The sequence below is a fragment of the Spermophilus citellus genome (genome assembly GCF_964194105.1).
Source record: "Spermophilus citellus genome assembly, chromosome: 11".
Taxonomy (NCBI): Eukaryota; Metazoa; Chordata; class Mammalia; order Rodentia; family Sciuridae; genus Spermophilus; species Spermophilus citellus.
The window spans coordinates 123,356,973-123,383,223 of NC_138192.1; the positions used below are offsets into that span (position 1 = coordinate 123,356,973).

The 26,251-nt window shown below is 37.3% G+C and overlaps 1 protein-coding gene across 11 annotated transcripts in view; it reads right to left on the minus strand.

The window, feature by feature from the left end:
* Window positions 1-26,251, minus strand: part of DOCK10 (dedicator of cytokinesis 10) — a 249,127-nt gene that overhangs the window by 66,807 nt on the left and 156,069 nt on the right. For all 11 annotated transcript variants that reach the window (XM_081261150.1, XM_081261149.1, XM_081261152.1 and 8 more), the window contains exons 8-18: window positions 21,275-21,458; window positions 19,695-19,780; window positions 19,312-19,395; window positions 19,035-19,190; window positions 12,740-12,961; window positions 12,434-12,556; window positions 11,019-11,101; window positions 5,371-5,493; window positions 2,685-2,764; window positions 679-866; window positions 113-178 (exon numbers count right to left, since the gene is read on the minus strand). In XM_081261150.1, coding sequence (XP_081117276.1) covers window positions 113-178; window positions 679-866; window positions 2,685-2,764; window positions 5,371-5,493; window positions 11,019-11,101; window positions 12,434-12,556; window positions 12,740-12,961; window positions 19,035-19,190; window positions 19,312-19,395; window positions 19,695-19,780; window positions 21,275-21,458 — 1,395 coding nt within the window. The remainder of the gene's footprint in view (window positions 1-112; window positions 179-678; window positions 867-2,684; window positions 2,765-5,370; window positions 5,494-11,018; window positions 11,102-12,433; window positions 12,557-12,739; window positions 12,962-19,034; window positions 19,191-19,311; window positions 19,396-19,694; window positions 19,781-21,274; window positions 21,459-26,251) is intronic.

The window sequence follows — 26,251 nt, forward strand, 5'->3', positions numbered from 1 at the left end:
TATTGAAATGCTCTTCTTTTAACCACACTCACATAAAAAGCCCCTCAATGGCACAAAGAACAGAAGCACTCCCTCCCTCTTTAAGATGTGTCCCCTGGCGGAGTTGGCTCACCTTCATGGGCTTGGCTCCTTCTGCATCAGAATTTTTGAATTCAATGCACACAGTTATATTTCGTGCCTGAAATTACAGTGAGGAAAATGGAAATCGCAATTTCCTCTTAAATAACACCCCAAAACAATCTAAGTGCCTAAAATAAGTAGCTTCTAATTAAATCTGAAAAATGTAGAATACCCAGCATTTTCTTGTGACATTATCCACAATGCTCAGAAATAGCAAAAAATTTGGAAAGATTTAAAAGGAAAGAAAGAGTTCATATTGAAAGGGGCAGGCGTGCTATTTTGAGAGGATTGCAAGAAATGAAACAAAAAGAAAAGTCTAGATCAAATTTATATAGGGCCAATTTCAGAAGAGATTATTAATATATTACAAAAACTATGCAAATTTAAACATTTCTAAAATTAACCTCTCACTGCCCTTACTGAGCATTTTCTCCAAATGTTTTTTAATCGCAAAGCGTTGGCCCACCACAATCTGCAGTTGACTTTTCAAGAAACCATCTTGTATGGTATAAGTGTGATGAAGAGAAATGACATCATAGAAATTCGGGTCATAAGTACCTTGTTGAAGCATTTCTGGCTGTCATATTTGAGGTGTTTGGGGTAAATGTAAATTTGATTTTTGTATACTCTATAAGGACGACAATGCTTTGTTGAGTCATATATAAATTCTTCCACCTCCACTGTGGGCTCTGAGTCAGCCATCACGTTGAAAGGCTTGACAGGGATAAAGGACGATGTTACACAGTCTTAAAAAATCAGAAAATAAGAGTTTGTCATTTAATATGGTTCTTTTTTTAAGTGAACAATATTTAACATATTTTCAAATGAACTACAAACCAGACTTGTGTACCAATTGATGTTAAGTGACACTAATCATGAAAAATTTGTAGGGTGTAAACATGTTACATGTTTCATATCAAAACTCAAGTTCTAAAAACTGGTAAATCTTTGAGATGGATGTATAACTATTTTCTTTTTGTCGTATTTTCTAATTTAAAAAGTAAATTTTAGCTAATGATCCTCTGAATATGCTAACTAGATATTATGAGAAGCAATCCACCAAGCTTTGATACACTACTGGAAAAACAATAGAGAAATTGATATATGACAGAATAAACCCTTTTCCAATGGGTTTGTTACTGCTAATACCAGGTGAATTAATACTAATTTCTCCCTGAAGGATGATTTCACAGCAAGGGCCTGAAGGTCTCTCTCTACATTATTTGTTATGTGACATTTTATTTTTTGCTTTAATTTTTACAAACTTTTAAAATGTAACTTTGCAGGAATGGCCTAAGAAAGAAGAGAGAAAAGACCATTAGGAACTTACAAATGAAAACTTCTGTCACTAAATAATTTGGGGGCTGAAGTTGTGCTACTGAGTAAGGCCTTCCTCCTTCCTTTACCTGCAGGGAATCGTCCTGCGTTCAGATAAAGCACAGTGACTAGCTGTGTGCGCTTGGGAATTAGGTTAAAATTTTTTTTCCAAAAATCAATTATAATATTTTTATTGTATGCTCAAATTTATTTAATTTCCCACAATTCTTTGTGAAAGAATATTTAGTTTCCTCTTTTCTTGTTTTACTTTACTGTAGGTAATAATAATCCTGTTTCCCAAATCAAGAAGAAATGGCTAGTTTATCCTCTGTTTTCTGGTACCAATCAATATAAAAATGATTTGGAGTCAGGGCTCATGTTAGAGGGTTCATTATGTTCCATATGAGGATGATTTATGGAAAATTACAAGAACAGAAAACTTAATAGTGCAAACGGTAATCCAGATATCCTGCGGTAATAACCCTCTCTGGTTGTGGTTCAGTATAGGAAGCCTTAATTCATTCTAAATTCTAAAACTCATTTGCAGGCTAATAGCAACCCCTGAAATTCTACTTTATAATAAGCAAAGCAGGATTATTTTTTTATCATATTCTGAAAAACATAGATTCTGAGTAGTAGCAGAGTCTAACGATATTTCAGTTCTAATCACTGCCCATTCACTTGGGTGGCTGCATGTGGTGTTTGGAGGAACCCTTTGGTAGCACAGTATGGCAGAACCTGCTTCTATTCTGAGAGGAACTGGATAGAATATAAATCTTCTCCTGTGGGTTATCAGTTTATCCATATCTGAACCTGACTTTCCTCTTTTGCAACCCTCCAGGGTTTTTAGGATTAAATGATATAATCTTGCTGGGTATTAAACAAAATGTTATGTTGCTCAGAATATAGCCTTGTGATATTCATTGTTTGCCTTAATGGAGAAATAAGAAGCCCTACATTTCTTTCTTTTTTGGTGGTGCTGGGGATTGAACCCAGGGCCTTGTATGTGCGAGGCAAGCATTCTACCAACTGAGCTATATCCCCAGCCCAAGAAGCCCTATGTTTCTATAGCATAATGATTTGCATTTCCACGAGTTTTCACTTTGGAAAAAACAACAACAATAAAAAGCCCTCAAAAGCTGATAAGCAGCCAGTTAAACAACCAGCCAACCAACCCACAAAACAAACAAAATAACCCCACTAAATATTCAGAACTCTACAACTGAACTGTGATGTCATTGTCATACTTGGATGCTCCAGAGGAATGTTGTCAACAGTGATATCCAGGCTTCCGGGGATGGTCTGCATTTTGCTTATTCGGTCAACCCTGTGAAAGTACACAAGCACAGACACACACACACACACACACACACACACACACACACACAGTATTATTTTCAGTTTCAAGAAAAAAAGTAATCTGCTAAAATTCTGAGGTTTGAAAAGGTCAACAACAGTAGACCCTAAATAATATTGCGATGATTTCTTTTAGCTAGTTTAACTTCGAAAACTAAAAATTTATGTGCTATTGCAAATCAAGAAAAAAAACCAGTGGGGAGTAAATCCACACATATTCTGAAGAGTACTTTGAATTTATTTTTACTCAACTTCAGATAACACTTATAAAAATGGCCAAACAAGTACAATAGTAAGTCACATAGTTTTGTTACTGAAGCATTTGAATCTGCTTAAGCAACTCTCTTTCATGCTGAGAGTCAAGGTCTGAGAACAAGGCTGGTTCTGCCACAGTTGCTAAGAGTTTGCAGTCTTCCTCTACCCACACCAAGCAGGACTTCCCCAACTTTGGCCTTCTGTGACTATGTCTCCTTCCCCACCCACATCACTCCCTCCCTCTCCTACACCATCTGTCTCACTAACTTTCCATTACGGTAGCATGGAACTTACTGATGGCAATTTCAAGCATCAAGCCCCTCCGGGCAGGGCATGATTCCACTTTGAAAGGTGGAATAATTACAGTATTGAATCAGAGCCAGCTCTTCCCAGCTTGGGAGAGTGGATTGTAATAATTATTTTTTTATAAGGAATTTTGCCTGCCAGTGGTTAAACTCAGCTGGTATTAACATTAAATCATATTAACTTAACATTAATCAGTTGTATTAACACAAGGTGTTAATACATTCAAAAGATGTTAAACATTCAAAACTTATCATTACCTAATGACCATATTACGTGATAAGATTGTCTGTGCCCTTGAGTTTGTTCACATTAATCTCTTCCTAACCCCATGTTCAGTGACGTCCCAGGGGTAGCTTGAAATCACCAATGGCAGGAGAATTTATACCAGAGGAATTGGTCATTGGCACAAATCAGTTTTTTCTCTAGAAAGTCTGTTGTTCCACATTTATCAGCCTACCACCGAGAATAAATGTCATAAATTGTGAGACTTCGATGAAATAATTTGATGTTGGCTCTTCATTGTGTATTATAGCTGTCCCCTTAACCACCACAGTGATATCTCTTCTTGCTAATCACTGATAACATGGGTTTTGTGAGAATTCGGGTTCTTCCTATTTATATGAGAACACCCCAAAATATTTTGCCTGTTCCTTTTGTTGGCTTGGCATTACCACCTTCCATACTTTAGTGTGCTGGCAGAAAAGCAAAGAGGAAAAGCACTCTTAAGTGTCACATGGTGGCTGGGTAGCCTTGCAAGATCATGGTTTGGTTCTAGTGAGGAGGTTTGATGAGCAAAGAAAGGAAGGTCACCTCGGGTCAGGAGGGCCCTCATAGGATGGCAAAGAAGTTAGATTGCCTCAGGGCCTCCTCTGAGATTTCACTTCTCATCTTTATTTTTATTTCTTAAGTTTATGTTCTTCCAGAATAAAAAAGAACATTGGACAAACTTCCCGTCTAGATAAACAGAAATATATCATCTACTGATGCTGCAGAAAAAAATTATGCTTGTTTTATAGTCTCATATTATTTGGTTGAGGATAAAATTAATTGATAGGAGATGGCTGATTCTTAAGTGAGAGACACAGAGAGGTAATATTTAGGAAAGGGTATGAGAATACTGTGTAGTTTAGAAGGCTAACAGTTTTAGATAAGTAGCTTAATGAAAGACCTATCGTCTTCAGATGTTGGGAATATGGGTGATTCACTTAAAAAAAATGTTGTGGCTTTTATAGTTTCCTTCTCTTAGCTTTCAGCTATCTTTTCTGAAAGTATTTGACCAAAATATTAAGAGCGATTATATTTATAGCAATATAATTGTTCTGCGGGGTTTTAAAATATGGTCCTAAAACTCCTTAACACTCCTCCTACCAAGAGGCGTCTGTCTGTGTTACCTTCCTTTGAACCTAGACTCTGTGACAGCTTGACAGTAAACTATGACAGAGTGGCACTGTGACAGTTTCCAGGCCTGGCACTTAAACTGGCAGTTGTCTTTTCCTGTCTCTGAGGACACTTGTTCTTAGAACCAAGCTGTATGCCAGGAGGAATTCAAAGTATCTCATGAGTGGCTCCCAGGGAAGAAGAACAAGGTTCAGAGCCAGAGGTGTGGCTGAGCTCCCAGGCAATGACCAGCATCAGGCACTTTGGAAGAGGGTCCTCTGACCCCAGCTGACCTCTCCAAGTCCATCCCACATATGGAAGACAAGCTCTCCTGCCCTGCAGAGTTTAACTCTTGGGCTCACGAATAAAATATGTGGTGTTATTTCAAGCCACTAAATTTTGGGGTGGTTCTTACACAACTGAAAATAACAGATATAGCTCCACATTTCATAATCCTTCCATATAATTCTGGCAAACAGACACCCGTGCACCATTTGGACGTACATGAAATCATCTGAAAAGCATCTGCCTCGGGATGGGTTTGCACATTTGAGACTCAGATAATCATTACAGTGAGAGAACAAATCAATGGTGGCAATATGGCTAATGTTAATTTCAAGAGCAACTGAAAAATCATACCTTCTATAATCAGACACCAGTTTAAGGAGGTCCTCTGTTGAAATCTTGCTACTTTCTTGTCTATACAGGGGTGAAAATCTTGAGTCTCTGTCCACATTTCCCTGGTTGTCCTTAAATACAGATCTAAAAGAAAATAATATTTATTTAGGTTGGTATTTTGTTACTGCTGGTAGAGTTGTGATTTTAAGGTGAGTAAAGAAATATTTGATTTGTAACGGAAGAAACTATAAAGCAAAAAAAAAAAAAAAAGAAAATTTAGATGGAAGTTTCATTTACACTGTATTTTGTTATGTTTAATTTTGTATTTCAACTTTATGTCTAAAGTGATAGGAGTCAATATTACAACTTATCTCACATGTAGTAATTTCAATCAAAACTCTGGAATATTTGTGGAGTGGGACATGGTATTCTTTTTCATTATTTCTTCAAGACATCCTAAATCTGGACCAGACAGGGCCACTTCACTTTGGGTGGAACCATTAGGATTTACAAGTAGACAAGAGTGGGATTGTATCTGAATGTAGAAGGTGAAACATTTTTGGGTAGATAAATGGGCCTTGACTGAATTTTGAGAACAGATATACAGATAAAATGAAAGCAACCTGAATCAGATTTTTGTATTAAATGAGAATAAGATGACCTGAGTCACTGTTCCTTTTCCGTGACCCATTTTATTGGAAACATAGAGATTTAGTTAAAATGCATAAATTATTTTTGTGCAGATAATACAATGTCAGGCAGGGCTTGCTTCAGGTGCATGGTATTAGTCTCAGTGTTTTCTTCATTACACTTTATACTTTATCACACAATGTGTTGGCCAAAGAAAAATTAGATCCACACATAACTGCTTTGTCTTCAATGTTAGAGAAATACTGAATGTTTACTTCTTTTAACTTAATAATCTTCACCAGGATATTTTATCTTTCTTTAAATTATCCAGCTATTTCAATCCACGGACTGAAATGGCCATTACAATGGATATTAGGTCACAGAGTTTGACTGTAAAGTAACAGAAAATGGACCAGGAATTGATTGGAATGATATTTTTAGACTCTTTCAAATTGTCTCCTCATTTTTCTCTATTAAGTAGTGACTGAGAGAAAATGGAAGTCCCTCTATCAAATCACATTGGGAACCCAGGATGAAAATATATAAAATTATTTTCAATTAAATGTGATATATGCCTTTTGTTCAAGTGTGTAAAATGTTGAAACCAACATCATGTATTTCAAACAGGCACGAGAGGAAGTTTGACTTTATTTGTGTAACACTGTTTTAAATGAACTAGTCATAATTTTAAAAAATGAACTTCAGGTACTTTCATGTATGTGAGTTATATAACTCAGTTTTGCTCTTATCCACGCTCTATCATGGAAATCACTTGGGTACACAGGAAATGGAGGGTACTGCACCAGGGGAGAAATTTTGCTTACGGTGACATACAACTTGCCATTACTCACTAAATACACTAACTGGCAAGAGTTGAGAGAAATGACTCATTTACACAGATTGTGGTTTCAGGACAGCTGGAACATGGTGCCTAGTTTCAGCTGCCACAGTTGAGCAATGATTAGTACATTTTGACAGTCTTGGGATCAGGATATTTTGTGTATAATTGAAGAGAATGTGGTGTTTAGCCAAAGGAAAAGAAGCTTAGGTGTCCTGATAGCTTCATTCATAAGCAGGATGAATAGCTGGGAAGTATAGAAAGAATTAGGCATATTTTTTTTTGTGGCTATAGAAGATAAAACATAAAAGTGCTTGTTAGGCAGTTTAAAGTTATTTTAAAAATATGAATCATCTAATTATTAGAGCTAAGAAGGACAGACAGAAGGAGCCACTGTCGGATGTGCTTGGGTCTTTTGGCACTGGAAGTATTCCAGTGGAGGCTGGACAAATATCTTTTGGCGATTTTGTCAGCCTGGGAGACTTAGATAAGAGCTGCACTGGGCACCTTCTTCAAATGTGCAGATACAGAATAGATTTTTATTCTAGTCTTGATCAATTTTAAAGAAAATTCAGAATTGCCTGGTAGTCTATTTGGAATGTCAAATGAGATAGAAGAAAAGAAATCATAAAAGAATCTTGCCATGGATTTAGGCACCAATGATCCAGGAACTGCCATGAATGGACAGAGTTCCATTTTACCACAGGACACACTTGTGAAGGTCAACCTTTCCTTCATAGTAAGTATAAAACACCCTGCATAGCTATTATGTCTCCATATCAACTTCAAAGACAACCTTTTTGCTACAAAATGACAGTACAGTTGGTGCCAAGTATAAGAACACCCACCAAATTGATTCCAAATAAAACACTGTTTACGGTGCTAAGCATCTGTGTGTACTGCAGCATGTGGGAACATTACATCTGGGTGAAAATATGGTCTTAAGCAACTTCATCAATTGTACTCTTAATGGCAGTTGATTTTTAAGGACCAAAATATTTAATAGTATACTCAAAACTGTGAAGTAGACCACATTTTAAAAATATAATAGAAAGGAAAATTATCCAGAGAAGCAATAGCATCAATAAGATACTGAGTATGTCAGGAAGCTAGCTCATGTCAAAATGACATGAACAACCCCAGCCTTCTGCTGATCCTGTCAACATCTATTTGAAAGAGTTTCACATTGTGAAAGGGCAATTAAAATCTTTTTTGGCTGAAACTTGAACATTTTTGTGGTTAGATAATCCAAGTTTTTAAACAAATGCTCATTTTAGGTTGAATAATTATTTTGATTTTAACATTTTATTGGTGCATAATAATTAAATACTGCGGTATATTTGTACATGCACATAACATAATTTGGTTTATTTAATTCCCCGGTATGTTCCCTTACCCTCCCCTCTTCCTTGCCTGGCCCACTTCCTCAAACCTACTGGCCTACTTTCTATTTTCATGAGATCCCTTTTCCTTTTCTCTCTTCAGCTTTCACACATGAGAGATAACATATAACCCTTGACTTTCTAAATATGACTTATTTCACTTGACATGATGATCTCCAGTTATATCTATTTTATTTAACATGGTGCTCTCCAGTTACATCTTCTCTCTGGCTGAATAGAATTCCATTTTGTGTATATATACATCACATTTTTTTATCCGTTTACCTGTTGATAGACTTCTAGGCTGGTTCCACAACTTGTCTATTGTGAGTCGCACTGCCACTGACACAAGTCTGCATGTATCACTGTAGTATGATGACTTTAATTCTTTTGGACAAATACTGAGGAGTAGTATAGCTGGTTCATATGGTGGTTTCATTCCTAGTCTTTTGAGGAAGCTCCATACTGATTTCCATAGTAGCTGCACTAATATATATTCCTACCAACAGTGTGTAAGACTAACATACAATCATTAAAATGATACTCTTAATCATTTTTCTCACTTCACAGAGAAGGTTATAAAAACATAAATCATATTTTTATACATGGATTGGAGGTTTACACTATTACCCAACCTACAACTCAGCCATTCATTAGTATTAAAAAAATTTTTTATAACTATGTTTATTTGTTCATTTTTTTAATGTGCCTCACATGTTCTAGGGAAACACTTTACCACTGAGCCACGATCCCAGCCCTCATATAGCATGAGCTTGTAGTTTTGCTGGCTTTTCTTTCCCAGGACTAATTACTTCAACAGTTGGCAGTATGGTCAGCCACTCCAGAAACAACTTCTGTCCTCCTTACAGTTTATTTTACCAGGCACTTTCAAAGTAGGATTGGTGCTTCTTCTAATTTCTCAGCTTCTTTGAATAATATATAATAATTTTATTTCCTTACTCCACATTATTCTTCACTGACCCAAATTTACCAGAAACAGAGACTTATCAGGTGAGTGTGATCTCTACAGGTGACTTTTAATAACAACACGGGAGTCATGCCACCTAATCACTACTCCCTTTTATGGGGTACATATCTATTCTCATTAATCCTTGCAACAGTAAATTATTCATCTGCAATCTTTTTTTGTAGATTGAAAAACTGAACAATGGAAGTAAAGACAGACCATAAGTAATTGGCTAAGTTTACTTGGCTTACACAGAATAGGGCTAGGATTTTCAGTCCAGCTCTGTTTAGCTCTAAAATGCTTGCTTCTAAAATCTCTGAACAATGTGTCCATGATTATCAGTTTGCTGTGTAGGAATATTTCACTTTGTCAAGAGCCATTTTGCCTCCACTTTCCCCAACAGGTGAGGTTAGAGAATACTTAGCAACCTGAAAATGTTTGATCAGTGAATTATCACTAGTTATCCTTTCTATGAAAGCTTATGAGAAGTGAAAATAATTTAGTGCATTGTGAAAGTTTCAATGTATAGTATCTTCTCATGTGGAATATGCTGGCATTAGCTGTCGCTGTAAGGGAAGATAGTAAGCAGAGATGAAGTAACACTCATGATCGACTTCTTGCCAAACACTTTTGCATCTGAGACCGTGTGCACTTCCTTTGGGCATGCACTATCATCTCCGTTCTGGAGATAAAGACTGTGAGCCTCGGAGAGGAAACACGCCCAGAGTTACAGCAAGTGCTGATCTGGACCATGCTTGTCAGGCTCTTGGGCCTAGCCTCTTCCTCCCTTGCTTTGGGTTGCTTTAGAGAAAATTAGTTCTTGGAGACTGCATTAGTCTATTTTAGTTTACTGCAGCCCACACTTGGACATTTTTTCTTCCTTCACCTAGGGTTCCCTGATTTTAAATAATGACCTCACAACAATGACAAATACTGATGAGGTTTCCCATGAATATACTCACCATTTTAGATCAACTGTGTGACCTATAAATGCCATAACAGGTTAAAGAACCGTTTGGACTTTAAATTTATTGCCACTGTAAAACTGTTACTGATATTCAAATGAATACTTAAAAGGCTGTCTGGTTTTGTAACTCTAATTAACATCTTCTAGTTCATTCAGTTTGTACATTGTTGACCTTTACCTTTTTATCTTTGTTAGTGCATGCCAGGCTGTAATTCTTATACTAATAAGGACATAAAGAGATGGAGGAGGTCAATGTAACTGATGTTAAAGCAGATCTGAACAGCAGGTTTTGTTCTTCGCATGGAGGCTGTGTCCAGGTGGACGATTCCACCATCAATGTCCATAGGACTCAAAATTTTTATCCGAATCAATTGGCACAGATAAATTTGGTTCTGCTAATCTGTACCAAAATCAAAGACAGATTAAAAAGATTGATCTGTTGTTTGCATTTGGACATCCAGATACAGACCTGAGCTCTATTCACAGATGAAAACATGCAGCTGCTTAGGAAATCAGTGTATCCCTCTGAATTTTATGCATATCAGACTCAGGGCTGACATAATATTAAGGTTTTGTTGAACCAAGTATACACAGTAAACAAGTTATGACTTTGATTTGACATCTACAAATAATTCACAGCACTACTGGTCACGCCCACACTTGTACACACATCAGGACCTTCTATAATGAACTGTCTTGATAAAATACCTTGTGAAATGTGTCTCTGGGAAGCTGGAAATGTTTATGAAAATGACAACATTAGAATTCTTGTAGGTGTTGGTATATTAAAAATAACAGGTAAAACAAAGGTGTCTAAAACAGAACCTTCTAACTAGGCAGACTATAAATGAACTTCTCTTCTGTTGGTTGCAATGATCAACTTACCTCACTGCCCAAGCAAATGGCATGCGGTATTTCCCCAATTTGCTGCAGAACTGCCTGTTGGATTTTAGTATCTTTTGTGCATACTAAAGAAAAAAATAAAAATATTGTTTAGGAATGATACTTTATGAAATGCATATGTACTAAATACTTCATATTATCTTATATCGAATTTGAGTGGAACTTTGTCTTACTGGCCCACGGATTCTACTTTAAAAAGACCCAAATGATAGCCTCTGTGTTCAAATTATTATAGAGCATTTTTTCCCTTTTATTTGGAAATTCCAAGTAGAGGAAATTCCAAATGCAAAAAGTACCCTTGTCTTATAATACTGTTTTCTTTTCTTGACTTAAAAGACATTAAAATGTTGAATGAAAAGTGTATCAAATTCAGATTTCCAGCCTGTACTCTATCTTCTTTGATTCATACAATAGAGGTCTGAAGACTTGTTTTGTAAAGGGCTTCATGGGCCACATGGTCTCTATCACAACTTCCTGACTCTGTTTCTATGGGACAGAAGCAAACACTGGCCGTCCATAATAAATGTGACTGTGTTTCAATAAAACATTATATAAAAAAAAGCAAATGGCAGCTGGGGCTGTAGCTCAGTGGCAGAGCATTTGCCTAGCTTGTGTGAGGCACTGGGTTCGATCCTTAGCCCCACATAAAGATAAACAAATAAAATAAAAGCATGCTGTGCATCTACAACTACAAAAAAAAAAAAAAAAAAAAAAGTAAATGGCAGGCTGGATTTAGCTTGAAGACCTTAGTTTGCCAAATCCTGAATTAAGGGACTCTCACAAATACATTAAACTCTGTCCTTATTGTTACATTTGCTCAAATTCAATTCTTATGAGTTATTTCCTTAATATCTTTCCTTTGTATGGAAAATAGATGTTTGTTTTTGTTATTAGACAGTAACATTTGATTATTTTAATAGAAAAAAAGAAAGTAGAAAAATATTACCAGTAGGTCCATTACTCAAAGCACTTGCTGTATTTCTTTTGTTCTTTCCTACTTCATTTAGGTGTTGGCAAAATTTGATGTACAATTGTCTATCTTACTTATTCACTTAGTTTATCATCTGCATTGCTGATATTTCAGCAAACTGTATTCACTTGTTTGTACTTAGATTATCTTAATTTTTCATTATTGTAAATATTTTGATCCTTGGGGCTAAAACTTTATCCACACTTAAATTTGTTTTTACCCATAAATTCTCAGAAGTCAGAAACTGTTGAGTCCAAAAGATGTAGGTCAAAGATATATACATTAAGAATTTCTTGGTGAATACTAATTTCATTGAAAAGAGAATATTTAAAGTCATACATTTATCATACATGATAAATTCAGCAAGGGAGTGTGACTTTATTTCTTGATAGTAATACAAATTACATATAAGAAAATGATGCATTACCTTGTTGGAGTCTGGATTCTTAATATAAGGTTCAGCACCGCTTGCAATATTTCCCATCAGGATTTTTTCAATTTTGGCCACCAAAACTATTTCAGAATGTGGATCACTTACAGAAAATATAGCCTATATACAAAGAAAGCAGCTCATAAGCATCTAAGAAATTTGAACCAAAGAATCTGCAAAATGCCATTTAAAAAAAGAGACGGTTTTAAGGTATTTTTAATTGGGATATTGCCCATCTTATGTGATCTAAGGGTAAGAACAATGGAACAAAAATTTTCTGCTCCAAGTAAACAAAAGTGCAACCTGCTTTGGAAATTTAAGCCATTCCTCTGGAAATCCCTTGATGTGAGGTTCTTCTGATTGTCTTGGAGTGACTGTGTCGATGTTACCATTTTCCAAAGCCACGGAAGCCCCTGAGAGCATCTGTCTGACAATAGTGTGGTTTAGATCCACATGAAAATCAGCAGAAATCTTTCTGCTGTCTCTGAGGTCATAAAGTGCCACACTCACAAAGAAAGGCTCAATCTGCATGAAAAAGAAAGAACAGATGGTTTTGACAGAAAATCATTACCCAGGCAACAGCCTCTCTGGCACATCCATTAACAATGCCATAGATAAAACATGTGCAGACAGCAAGTTCTCCTTGACTCCGTGAGAAGTACCCAGGGTCCTTGCTTTCAGCTGCTGCCTAAGACCCCAGGACTATATTTCACTCATCTCCGTACTCTAGTATAGTATTCCCACCTACTATTTTCTGCCACATACTGAACTACATGCATGGTTTGGCTTACAAATCCTTCCAGTTATTTTCCCTACACTCTCAGGAAATACCCATTGCCTCAGTTACCCCAGGACTTTGGTAATCTGCAAAAGAATCCTAGAAGTTAGACTGCATTGAGAAACATTTCACTAGTCCAACCACTTCTCATAAATTTTTATAACAGCTTGATAGATTAGTAATAATAGCTTGCTGTTAGGGTTTGAATGTGAGGTTTTCCCCCGCCCCCCAAAAGCTCATGTTAGGCAATGGAGCAATGTTCAGAGGCAAAATGATCAGATCATGAGATCTGCTACCTAATCATGTCCCATTTGATAGATTAGTAATTTGAGTGGATTACTGGGTGATAACTAGAGGTAGGCGGGACATGGCTGGAGGAAGCAGGTCACTGGGGCTCGGATCTTGGGGATTATATTTCATCCTTCGTTCCTATACTCTTTCTGCATCCTGTCAAGTGTTGAGCAGCTTTCCTCTGCCATGTCTTCCCACCATGATGTTTGGCCTCATCCCAACCTCAGAGCAATGGAGCTGACCAACTATGCACCAAAGCTCTGCAACCATGAGCCCAAATAAACATTTCCTCCTTTGAGTCGTTCTTGTTGGGTATTTTGGTCACAGTGATGAAAAGCTAACAAACACATCAACCTTTATTGAGCATCTACTATCTGCTTGCTACTCTTCCAGGAACTTCCCACACACTGGCTAACAAGCTATATATTAAAATTCAGTGTGATAAATAGGTGAGCCTCAGGTTGTGAAGGAAGAAGCCTGTTGTCAGAGAAGACAGAAGGTTTCCTCAGAGGAGCTATTTTTGTTGAGTTTTTAAAAACAGACATTGACAATTTTTTCCCTTTATGTTAAAAATTCATTGAATCAAGCACATATAGTGCCAACCTTGATCTGTGGTTATGCTGATATCTGCTAGTTTTCTCCATTATAAAGTCACCATTTTTCCTTTTGTTACTGATTGGCTTTTGTGGAAATATAGTCTGAGATTACTCCCAAGGTCTCATCAAACCTTAACCCACCAGTCTCAACTTCTACTGGTAACTCTTACTAGAATCAACAGCTACCAAGTTGGCTACCAATGGTGATCTTCTAGTGCCATCTTTCTTTCTACATGTGTTCAGCAATGATAAAGGTGAGCTTGCCCTTCTCCCTCATTTTTTTATTCATTTATTTATTTATAAAAGTATAAACTCATGGATTAATATTTTATTAAACACATTTCAACCTCTAATAATCATTATTTATAGTGGTGTTCAAATTGCCCCTAAGAATTTTGGCAGGTCCACATAAAGTTTTTGGGACCTTTATACCCAACAAATTGCTCCAGACTTTTCTCATACTTTCCACACCTGAGATATTTCTATAATATCTCATTCTTTTTTTTTGTCAGGGTGATATTTAGAAATCAATATCATAATGTCACTGGGACATTATGACTTCTGGGCCCTCTCCTTACATGAAGGCGACACACACAAATACATAATTAACAATACTCTACTACATCTCTATTTCTTTATTTGTGTTTGAAAATTAGTGCATTCATATTGATGAATTCATTTCTATTTCAAATGCTCGAGGGTTCCTTTTAACCTTCCTATTTTCTGCATCTATACTTATATCCTTCAATAGTGAGAAATATGGATCTTGTTGTTATTAATCTATTTACTTATTTGTTCAGTCACCTTATGGCTTTGGAGTAACCACTGCCAAGCACATTAGCCACCTGTTCTTGATGCCTCTTCCAGAGTTCCCTAACCCATATCCTGGCAGACCCCAGGGACATGCTACCTTGGTGCTTTTACATGACTTTTCTCTTCCTGCCCTCTGGAATTCTTGAAAGTTTACCCATGTCCAAGCCTCTGTGTAGCATCCCTTAACCTCTTCCTGGGTGCCAGAAAGAAAGTTGAAGATGGGAAATAAATGGGAAATGAATGGAAGATGAGAGTAAGCAATGAGATTTATTGGTTGAGTTAAAAAGTAGGAATTAGGAAAAGAGTTGGTTAGAAGGGACTTTTAAATAGGGTGGGTGACCTATGCAAAGAAATAATAACATGATAAGACAAAGGGAAAAATATTAGAATGAGATCAGAATGCAGGTGAAAATTAGGAGGTGCTCATAAAAGAGGCATTTGAGAAACTCTAAGGAAGTTTAACCAAAACACTGCACGCGTGTGTATTTGTTGATTAGGAAAATGGATACACAGGGGCAGGAAGAAGAAAATTCCCAGCTTTGGTCATAAGTGGATGCTAATGCTATTCCCTGACATATGGGAGAGAGATACAAGCACAATTTCTGAATGGGACACAGAAGGTCACTGGTGAGACATCCCAGCAGCAGTAATATGGGCCTGTATTTTGAGTCCAGTAAAGGAAATTGGCCCGGAGATCTGGATGTGGGAGGTTTTTGTTTGTGACCCCTCAATAAGCCAGGAGATAAAGAGAAGGGAATCAGAATAAAATCCTAGAAAACACCAACAGTAAAAGATAGAAATGGGAGTAGGGAAAACTACTCATAAAAGCGATTGAGAAATGAAGAGAAGTAAGGATAAAAACTGATAAAATTGTTTAAATGGGACCTGGGTATCATAGGAAAGAAGAAACAGTCAAAAAAAGAAGAAATGGTCAACTAAAAAAAATTCAAATGCAACAGAGATGGAAATAAATAAATCAAAGAATAAATACATGTATATACAACTGTACACATATTATATATGTGCATGTGCATATCTAAAGTGACATACATTATATACATGCACATATATGTAATTACTTAGATATGTAATTAGCAATAGGCTCTAAAGATGAACTATGTCTACAAAAACAACATTTTGACTTTTGTTTTTGATACTTGATTTTTAATTGACACTTGTCATTTGCCAGTATTCTGACAACAAGTAGGTTATATATAAAGACCATCTTATGATACAGTTCATCATTGTACAGACTCACTCATGCTGTGGACTTTGTTAAATGCTTAATGAGTATCTTACAACAGGGATACTGGTTCAATTCCTAAATGATAGCAGATTTTCCAGTTCCCTTACTGTAAGAAATATAATTGCACATATAAAAAAAAATTCAACAAATTATTTTAAAAACAATTATGAAGTAAATGTTTCATATGTTGCTAACTTAATTTAATTTAAAAATCCTCTTGGTTTGTGGTGGTGATAGTCTGCTAAGAGATTAAAAAAATGCAAAACTTAAAGTAACTCAGGTAGGTAAGAACTCAAAACACTTTAAAAGTCAAAGAATAAAATCCTTATTATTTTTCCTAAATGGTTGCATTTTGATTTTCATTTCTTTTAGTGAATGGGAATAAATTACCTATTTTGATAACCCCTCAGAAATTAAAGTTCATGTGATGATTCATTTATTTCTCCCAATTCACTTTTTCAATGTAAATGTCAAATTTTCTTTTCTGAATCACTGGCTTTTCAATTCAGTTTTGTTTAACAAAGTACCTTTAAAGCCTAAAAAAATTAAGTCATAGGTTGCTTAGGTTTAGAATTCTCTGCTCTTCTTAAAAATTCAAAACCCTAGAATTTTAAATGTAGCTCTGCTTTGAAGCAGCTCTATTAGTCCAGAGTTTTGGAACCAATTCCTATCTTCAAAGAAATATTTTATACCATAAAACTGTCAAGTTGAATTTGGTTTTCACTTTACTGAATACAAAATTACATGATGTCAAATATTGTTTCCTCTTCATGATAATGTTCTTTCAGGGAATCTTTAGATGCTCATTCATTAAATGTAGTAGTTGGCTCTTCAGCAAAATGGAGAAATGTTTCCATTAATTTAAAACATTTTCATTGAAATAAGAACAATGGGTTTAAAAAACAGTTGCATTAATAAAAGAGTATTGAATTTAAAAGATTTTAAAAACAATATCATTAAATGACAAACATGGTTTTAGAGTGAGACTGTTTTATTATTGTTTTCTGTGTCACTGCTTAGTAGCACAGTGAAATTTTTAAAAAGTAATTTCCTAGTTTTTTTAACACTTGTATCAACTGTAACATAAATGAAAAACATAAATGAAAAACAAACATACAAAACAGTCCAAATCAACTTAACCCCTTGGCCTGGCAGATATGAAAGGGCACAATAAAACCATTCTCTGAACTTGGGTCTCATCCTTGCCTGGTGGGTCTGGCCCAGACATAAACACTTAGCTTTGAATAGGAGTCTTAGCATAGTAGAAAGGAATCCTCATGGAAGGAGTCACATGCCCTTGGCAGTGGAAAGAAAAGCCCATTAGCTTTGATTCTAAATTGGATTTTGAAATTGCACTTAGAGATGTGCTGGGTCAAAACCCCATCTATTGGGCTGGGGATGTGGCTCAAGCGGTAGCGCGCTCGCCTGGCATGCACGCGGCCCGGGTTCGATCCTCAGCACCACATACCAACGGGGATGTTGTGTCCGCCGAGAACTAAAAAATGAAGATTAAAAAATTCTCTCTCTCTCTCTCTCTCTCTCTCTCTCTGTCTCTCACTCTCTCTTTAAAAAAAAAAAACCATCTATTTTTATTTAATACAGTGAATAGGTGACATTATGATTGGGGTTAAATTTTCTTGAAGTTTCCAAATAATTTCAAGGACCAAGTTTCTAGGATTTAAAAAACCCTGCATGAAATCAAGGTCTGATTATTTTTCCTAACACTTTTCACTACAAAATTGGAAATAAATTGTGCTTACTACTGTCCACCCACCCCCAGCCTCATTTTGTGCCATTATTTAATTACACTCCTGTTTGACCTCATGAACACAACTTCAGGACCCTTCTGTATCACTGACTCATTCTTTCTACAAAAATAGTCAGAGGAGCCCATTGCTCTCCTTCCTTGCCAGCCCTCATTCGGATCACACCATAAACCCTGGTAGTGGTCTTCATGCTCGTCTCCCTGGACAACTCCTAGTTCCTCCAATCCATTTTTCTGATGCGGGCTTTTAAAATTGCAAATTAGACCCCGCCATTTTTAAAGTGCTGTAACCCTGGGACAGTCTCCACTCTTGCTTAGGATACACCTGAATTCTCCACTCTGCTCATAAGGCCCTAGCTAAACTGACTTAATCTAAACCCATTTCTAACTGTTTCTCACTTTTCATCTTGGTTAGCCTCCACCAGCCCCATCTGCTTTCAGTTCCTTGAACCTGTCAAGACCTCCCTGTCTCAGGGCATTTACACTTGCTCTTTTTCCTGCCTAGAATGTTCTCCTCAACCTGCATTTTTATCCTTCTCGAACTTGAGACCTCTGTTCAGATGCCACTTCCCGAGAGGGGCCTTCCATGACCACCTATCTACAGAACCCCTGCTCCTGGTACAAAGTTTTTCACAGGGCACTTCTGTTTCTTCTTTACTCTTTATGAGTTTTCAAAAAGAATATGATCTTCAGGAGACTGGGAGCCTGCATTACTATTTATTGAATATTTATCTTCTTCACTGTTGTCTTCTTCGTAGTTAGAATAAGTCTGGCTCATGGTTGGCACACCTACCATGTTTTGAGAGGTGAATAAACCTGACTTGAACTACTTTCATTTTTAATCATGCCTAGCACTCAGTTAAATTCATAAATTATGAAGAAGCTTCATTTTGGGGCTAGATTTTTGCTGATGATACAATTTCATTTTAGCTTACTCATCAACAATCTCACATGTAACGTGAAAATATCACTGTCTTACATGCATAGTTTTGTAAATTTCAAAGACATTTGAAATCAGTGCCTGAATTGGTGTGAGTAGAAACATTTTGACTCGGGGTGAGGTATAACGTTGGCTGACTGGCGTATGATGTAACAGAAGAGAAACTTACATTTGTTATTGGATCATTTTCATTCTCTGTAACACAACCCTGAAGATTTAAGTTGAGGGCTTTACAAATGATCATGATTCTCTTGGCTGCTTTCTCTTCGAAGGGTTTGATCACATACTCAGGTTCTAAAAGATCCTTTTTTTGAAGTTTCAAGCTCTGGAAAATTTGTCAGAAATTGTATTTACCATTCATCATAAAAAAATAAATTCTACATTCAAATCCCCAGTTGTATTCAAACAGCCAAGTTTATGTCCGCTCAGAAAGAATTCCAACTTACATCTATATCTGGATCCAGTGAAAACAGACTCAGTCTCTCCAAGTTCCGGGTGGTTTTGACAGACTCTTCAGTTTCTGTGAGGTACTGTGGAGAAAACTACATTAGCCCTTAGCATCCGTGTGTCCAGATGCATCCCCAGACACATCCGCTCAGTCAGCTAGCATCCCTGGGTGTTATCACTGTTTTAATGTCATCCACTAATACAAAATAAGTCTTATAAAAACATGCTTTTGTTTTTGAGAGCTGTGTTCCCATTAAGTGAAAAACTTAGGTTAATGGAAAGTTCTGAATTCCTTCCTTAGTCTGAATCTTAAGAGAGCATTTCTGTCAGTCCTGTGAAAGCCATAAATGATAAGTAGCAAACACCATGATAACTTCATTACCTTAGTGAAATCTGGGTGTAGGCTGTTCTCTGAAGACCCCGTTTCCTCTGGTGTACATTCACAGGTTGTAGAATTATCCAGCGGATCTTGAAAAGATACACCAAAACAGGTTTTTAAATAGCATTCACAATCATAGCTTTTTATACCCTTGACATACAAAACTGGGTTAGACTCAAGAGCTTAGAGAGAGACCTTGGTGAGCTAAGACTTAATTTTCTTCTCTGCACTCCATCCATACTCTGTTAGGCCATCAGGGGCTGGAAATTAGAGTCCCTGATGATCATTTTGGGATTCTTGCCAGACACCTTTCTGTGCTGGTAAGAACTTTGGGTCCTTATGATACACATGTACCTTTGGAGTGTTCTTGATTTGCTTCAACAATGCATACTAGAGTTTTCTTTTATATATCTATATTTTTCTTTTTTGTATATATGTATATATATATATATATATATATATATTGATATATTGTATATATTTGTATATATGTATATATGTTTACATATGTTTTTGTAAATATTCTTGATAATTATCACTCTCAATACATCAATCTAGAACCCATTTGCTAGCTTCAGTTACTTTAGCTCTGTGGGACGCTGTAAACATTAGTATTCTAGTTAATTATTATTAAGTAAGTAATACTCTGGCGTAGAGAAGCTGTGTTAAATAGACATTATTATTGCTGTATGTATATACGTGACTGCATGACCAATGTGATTCCACAACCTGTACACTCATCTGATTTAAATGTATGATATGTCAAGATCATTGTACTGTCATGTGTAACTAATTAAAACAAATAAAAAATAAATAAATAAAATCACCAACAATGTTCTTCCTCATTATCTCATGAGGCTTTCAATTTATAGCATGTGATATTTAGACTACTAGAATTTATGAATGGTTTGGTTTCTAATCTACCAAGGTGCTTTGTGAAATGTCTTGAAATCATTTTCTATTGGGAGCAGTAACTGACTCTGTGGTCAAAAACTTGCCTCTCATATAGCTGTGAGTTTGTTCTCTATCCTTTTACCTTTCTCTCCTCTTTCTAGTTTCCTTCTCTTTGCCTACAACAAATTAGAATCTAATGAGGGGACTAGGCTGGTCAGGAGAAATCTTTTTTTTATCATATAGATTTCTTATTACCACACATAGCACTGAAACTTTCACATAAAAGCTGATCTCAATATGGTCAAAAAACCATAAATGAAAATACATTTTAACTAAGACGGAGTAATACATACTTGCCCTTTCAAAGAATAAGGTCTACTAATTCAATGGAATGAAGGGTCAAAACACATAAATGACCTCCTATAAGATAACCTTCCATCAGACATGGGTACATTTTTGATGCTGCTGACAAATGACTCCCAACATTATTTTCAGGATGACAGCCTCAAATCATCGCCAATCAACTCAAAATCATCCCTATAAGAGGTGACCATAAGAATCAGGTGACTTCTTAGAGCAGATAGCTCAGGGATGCATGGGTTAGAACTGACGGCTACCACCACTGCCCCAGCTTTAAGAGAACTGAAATCATAGGTCAGAGGAAGGAAGATGGTTTCCTGAGCTCTTACCCAGCCCCAGGTCGGTGAGCTCTGTGCTCCTCCTTCCCTGCAGGGGCCCCTCGGGGCTGATCTGCAGGATGCGGTTGAGGGTGTGAATCCACTCGTCCATGTCCAACTCAGTTTCAGCGGCCAGCACAAAATAGGTCAGATCGTTCATTTTCAGTTCAAAGGCATATTTTCTTAGTCGGTTGTTCTGTGATACACAAAGAAAGAAAGGCCCACTGAGAAGTGTGAGAGAGCGAGAGGCATTTTCTGTGGGGTTGGGATTTCCAAGTCTTTCTGTAAGGTGGGCAACACAGAGAAAAAGACGGGACAGAATTTCAGAGTCCCAACTTACTTTGGTTTCTTCACATATATTTGTACTAAGAAACATTTCATTCACATTTTGTTGATGGGTTGAGTATGTGCACCTAAACATTTCGTCTTCAGGCACGAGTGGAACTATGTTCCAGCCTTTGAAGAACTGCCCTGAGCTTCTGCCGTCCTGCTCAGTGTGGGTTCTGTCTGCAACTCACCACAGCTGGGCGTCTGACCTCATCACATCCAGAGGCACCTGCCAAGTCACTGACAAGCTCTTTGCTGCCACACAAATCTAAGGGACATTTCTTTCTTTCTGTCTTCCATGACTTTAAACAGAATTAGCATGGCGTCTAGCTCCTCCTCCTTGAAGTTCACTGTCCCTCATCAGTCGCCACTGTCCACTCTGTGCTGCGGGCTCTTCCTTCTCTTCATGGCTTCTAATGGTAGTCCTGGCTCTGCCTGACTCCGTCTATCTCAGTCCAGTGGCTTTGAAGGGCTTCCATAGGCAACGACAGCTCAGTTCTACCCCTGGCTCTGGCTTGGCCATCAGTCCCCAGAAAGTCTGTAACTTGACATCTCTACTTGGCTTTCTGTAACTAATCCAGAAAGCCTTGGTCTAGTTCCCGGAATGTGCTCCTGATACATTCTTGGTTTAGCCACAGGATCTGAAAATGTTCCCCCTCCCTGAAAATTCCCCTAAACACAGAGAGCATGGTGTTTCCCGCATGTATTTAACATGACTTCAACCCACTCTTCAAACCTAAACTAAAGACCATCCTCAATTCCCCAGTTTCAGACAAGGGGACAAAGGTCACTGTCCTCCAGAACACTTACATTAATTCCAAATTATATGCTTTTTCAATTTTCTTTGTTTGCTTGTCTCCTTCAAAGCTACCTCCACAAGGGCTTTGTCAGTTTTGTTTACCACTGTTTCTTGTGATGGTGTGAATACATACAAGGGTGTAGGAGCAGGGTTCAAAACAAGTCATATTTTATAAATGAAAAAAAAGTTCCTATTCTTGGGAACTAAAATTCTAGTGGGGACATGGTGAGTGAATGGATAACGAACTGGCCAGACAATTGAAAAACAAAACTACATTGCATTAGCATGGGATGATGTGATGAGCAGCTACTTTAGAAAGAGTGGTGAAGGCAGGGCTTTGCAGAAGGTGATGTCTAAGTCAAAACCTGTAAAAGAAGGAGCCGGCTATTTAAAGACCAGAAAAGGGCACTGAGAGAAGGGGTGGGGGCAGGACCAATTCTTCTCTTGCAGTTTTATATATTTCTGCCATAAGATTAGAAATGTGAATTCAAAGTGTAAACTTTTCCCACTAAGTTCACAATAATCCTGTGAGAAGAATTATACGATTCTATTTAACATGTGATGAAGTGGAGTTTGGGGGGATTAGTGAAAACATGCTTGAGTTTGTGGCAGCAGCAAGTGGCAGAGAAGGGAAAACCACTTCAGGACCAGTGCTCTGAATCCACTGCCTGAGCTGCCCAGAGCCAGGCTCTCAGAAGATGCCCAGTCTATGCTGCTCTTCCTTGCTACTGCCCTAGCACCACCACACAGCAAAGAGGTGGCTGTGACCAGTGGTCTCTGTTGATCTAAGTTCAAGAGAATGCACAACACAGCAACACCTAAGTCCTGACAAAAAGTACAATTCAAGAATTGAAGGACGAAAGAAGACTAAGTGAAAAAGCTAACTATGCTTCTCACTGTGGAATGTCCCTGTTTAAATGTCACTTTGTATATTCTTCCAAGGACAAGCTATTTGCTCCTGTCCATACCTTTGTATTATTGTCAAGTGTTATACATGTCTTGCTTTGTAACGATTCAATCACAGGTCCGGCTCTATGATAATTCACAAGTCTCATATGAGAAGAAGCTAACTTTTTAGCCTCAGTGTTTAGCCCGGTGATGTTCATTCATAAAAAGAGATGCTTGTTGTTTACATTTTGTGCTGGGCAAAAACAAATGTGGTCTCTGCCCTTGTAGAATAGGGGAGACAGGCATTAACCAACTAATCACACCAATATAAAATTGGAGAATAGGTGTATTTAGATTTTGTATAAATACTTTGATGAGGAGATACTAGGATCTGTGAGAACATGGAATAGGATGATTCTGGTAAGAGTTGAATTTTGAGAAGATCTTACTGGGTGTAATGGAAATAGTGGGATGCAGTCAGAAAGACAATGACCTCAAACTTGGTGTACAAAGCACATAGCTAGACAGCATGCTTGAGTGAAATTCCTAGATGTCATGCCCTCCCCAGGAGAGTGGGGTAGGCTCCCTCCACATGCCCTCACATGCCTTTCTGGGAAATTCTGATGAAGGAGAAACTCCCTTGACCTTCACTGACACAGAGGGCCTAAGGCAAAGACCACATGGCTGGAGAGCAGGTGAGAGAGGTCTCCTACCATGGCCATGGTAGAGGCCATGAACAATAGGAAAAGAAGTAGATTCTCTGAAAAGAAGGAGAGATGGCCAGAATTTGAGGCATAACTTTTGCTAGGATATTGTTAAGTGCCTGAGTATGGTGACATGCAAACAAATCTTACTGTTGTCTTAATATAAAGAAAATCTGCTTGATTACTCTGATGCTGCAAATAATATGGGAGGGAGACACGGAGCCCAGTAAATGTCATGCTAGTTCAGAAAAAGTGGATCAAGTTGCAACTTTCTTTCAAACACAAAGGCCAAACCTAATGGAATTTTCAGAAATAAAATACTTTAAAATATAAATAAAAGTTGATTTTCTAAATTGCATTCTGTATTCAAATGAATTGAGTATGGTTACCGACTTCAATATTATAATATCTTTTAAAAACCTGAGTGAAGTATATATAACAATTCCTACCTCTCAAAAACGGACACTTATAAGCGCAAAAGGCATTCTGTTGGCAAGTTCTCAAAATGTAAATTATCTTTTTTGAGAGAAATAGAAGTACTTGCAGTATATAGAAGCTTATGCTGGGAACACTTAAGATGGCTGGATTTCTATCTCACTCTGTAATCTCAAAGGTAGTAGTACATGAAATAGCAAAAAAAGGAAGAACAAAGATCAAAAGTCAGTGGGATGTTTTAATAATCTTAGAGTGTAATTGATAAGTCATTGAAATGGTAATGTAATCAAGAAGTAATCATGGTCTTTCTCTTGATCCCCCAATTTTACTTTATTTCCCTTAAATCGGTGTCAGTGCAAAGTAGCCAAAGTAGCCAATGCAGCTACTGTGTACAGTCAAGCTCACTGCCCTCCCCTACATGATTTCATAATTAAAAAGAAGCTTTGAGCATGTCCTCCAGCTACACAATGTGCTTAATGAATCAAGGCATGCGAGTTTGCTTCCGCAGTGTTCACATGGAGAGTCCCGCATCTCCAAGAAAACCACTAAAGCTGGCGGAAGACTGAATGGCAAAGAGCGAAGTCATCCAAACAACATATTCCATTGTGCCAATTATGTTTCTAGCACTTTCTACAGAATTTTTCAGGAACAATAGAGGAGTTTTTAAAAGAAACATCACAACATCAAATCCAGGTTACTGGTGTTGGTGGCTCCCTTCCATGTTATCCTTTCCATTCTCTGTAGCTTTATTTGTCCACGTGTACAATAAAAATTTATTGAGAGCCTTTTCTGTGCCAGTCACACAGCACTGAAAAAAAATTTAAAGAGTGCTTTCTCTTATTGAACTTATAGTATAATGGAGTGTCAGTAAATTGATATGTAGAAATAGAATTAAATGTATGTAATCCACGTGGAACGTAACAATATAGCATCATGCAGTGATACATTTAATTTCATTCTTACATAGGCTATTGGGACTTATTATCTGAGGTATGTGACTCATGTCTTATTTGCATATGCCACTTCTGTTTTGTTTCATTTTTCTGTGTACCCTTCCATAGACTGGAAGCTCTTTGAAGACAGGAGTCACATCTGTTTTCATATTTTGTGTCTTTCCCAATGCTCTGCACATAACAAGTTTCCCAATATATATTTCCTGACGTGAATCCTGTGTTAAACACTCATGGCTTAAAACTGCACACGAGGGCATCTTTGCAATGTTCTTTTAGCTTCATGGCTTATGTAGGGTAAATGTACGTATGTGGATACATACTTATGCTGTCTGAGGTGAAGTCTTTGTTCTTCTTTTTTGTTTGTTTTATTCAAGGGAAACTGGCAATGTTTCTTAACCAAATAGGTCTGACTCATTCTAGTTATTCATTTGTTCTCTGCTTTTGTGTGTATGTGATTCATCTTCAAGCACATTTTGTGCCTGAGAACTTGAAAGAGTAACGGTTAAACTTTGTACTATCTCACTTGAAATCTTTCCAGATGAACACATTTGCAAGCCAGAAAGGGCTGTAATTAAAGAGGCAGGAACTGGGACCCACATCTCTGGTGACCAGTAGCACAGACGTCTGTCTCCCCACGTGATCTCAAGAACCTGGAAGTCCCTACTGGCATAAAAGGTGTAAGGGGGACTGGTTAAAGGTTCTTCATCAAGGGGCTCGAAAGTGCAGGGACACAGAGTTGAAATCTTCAAAGTCTACAGACAGGCTTAGCCTTTCTGTGCAGAGATGCAACCTCCCTAAAAAGAGTCCAACTGATCTGTGCTGCCAAACTGCTCCATGAGCGCTGTCATTCACACCTCTATTATAGCTCTTGTGACAGGGAATA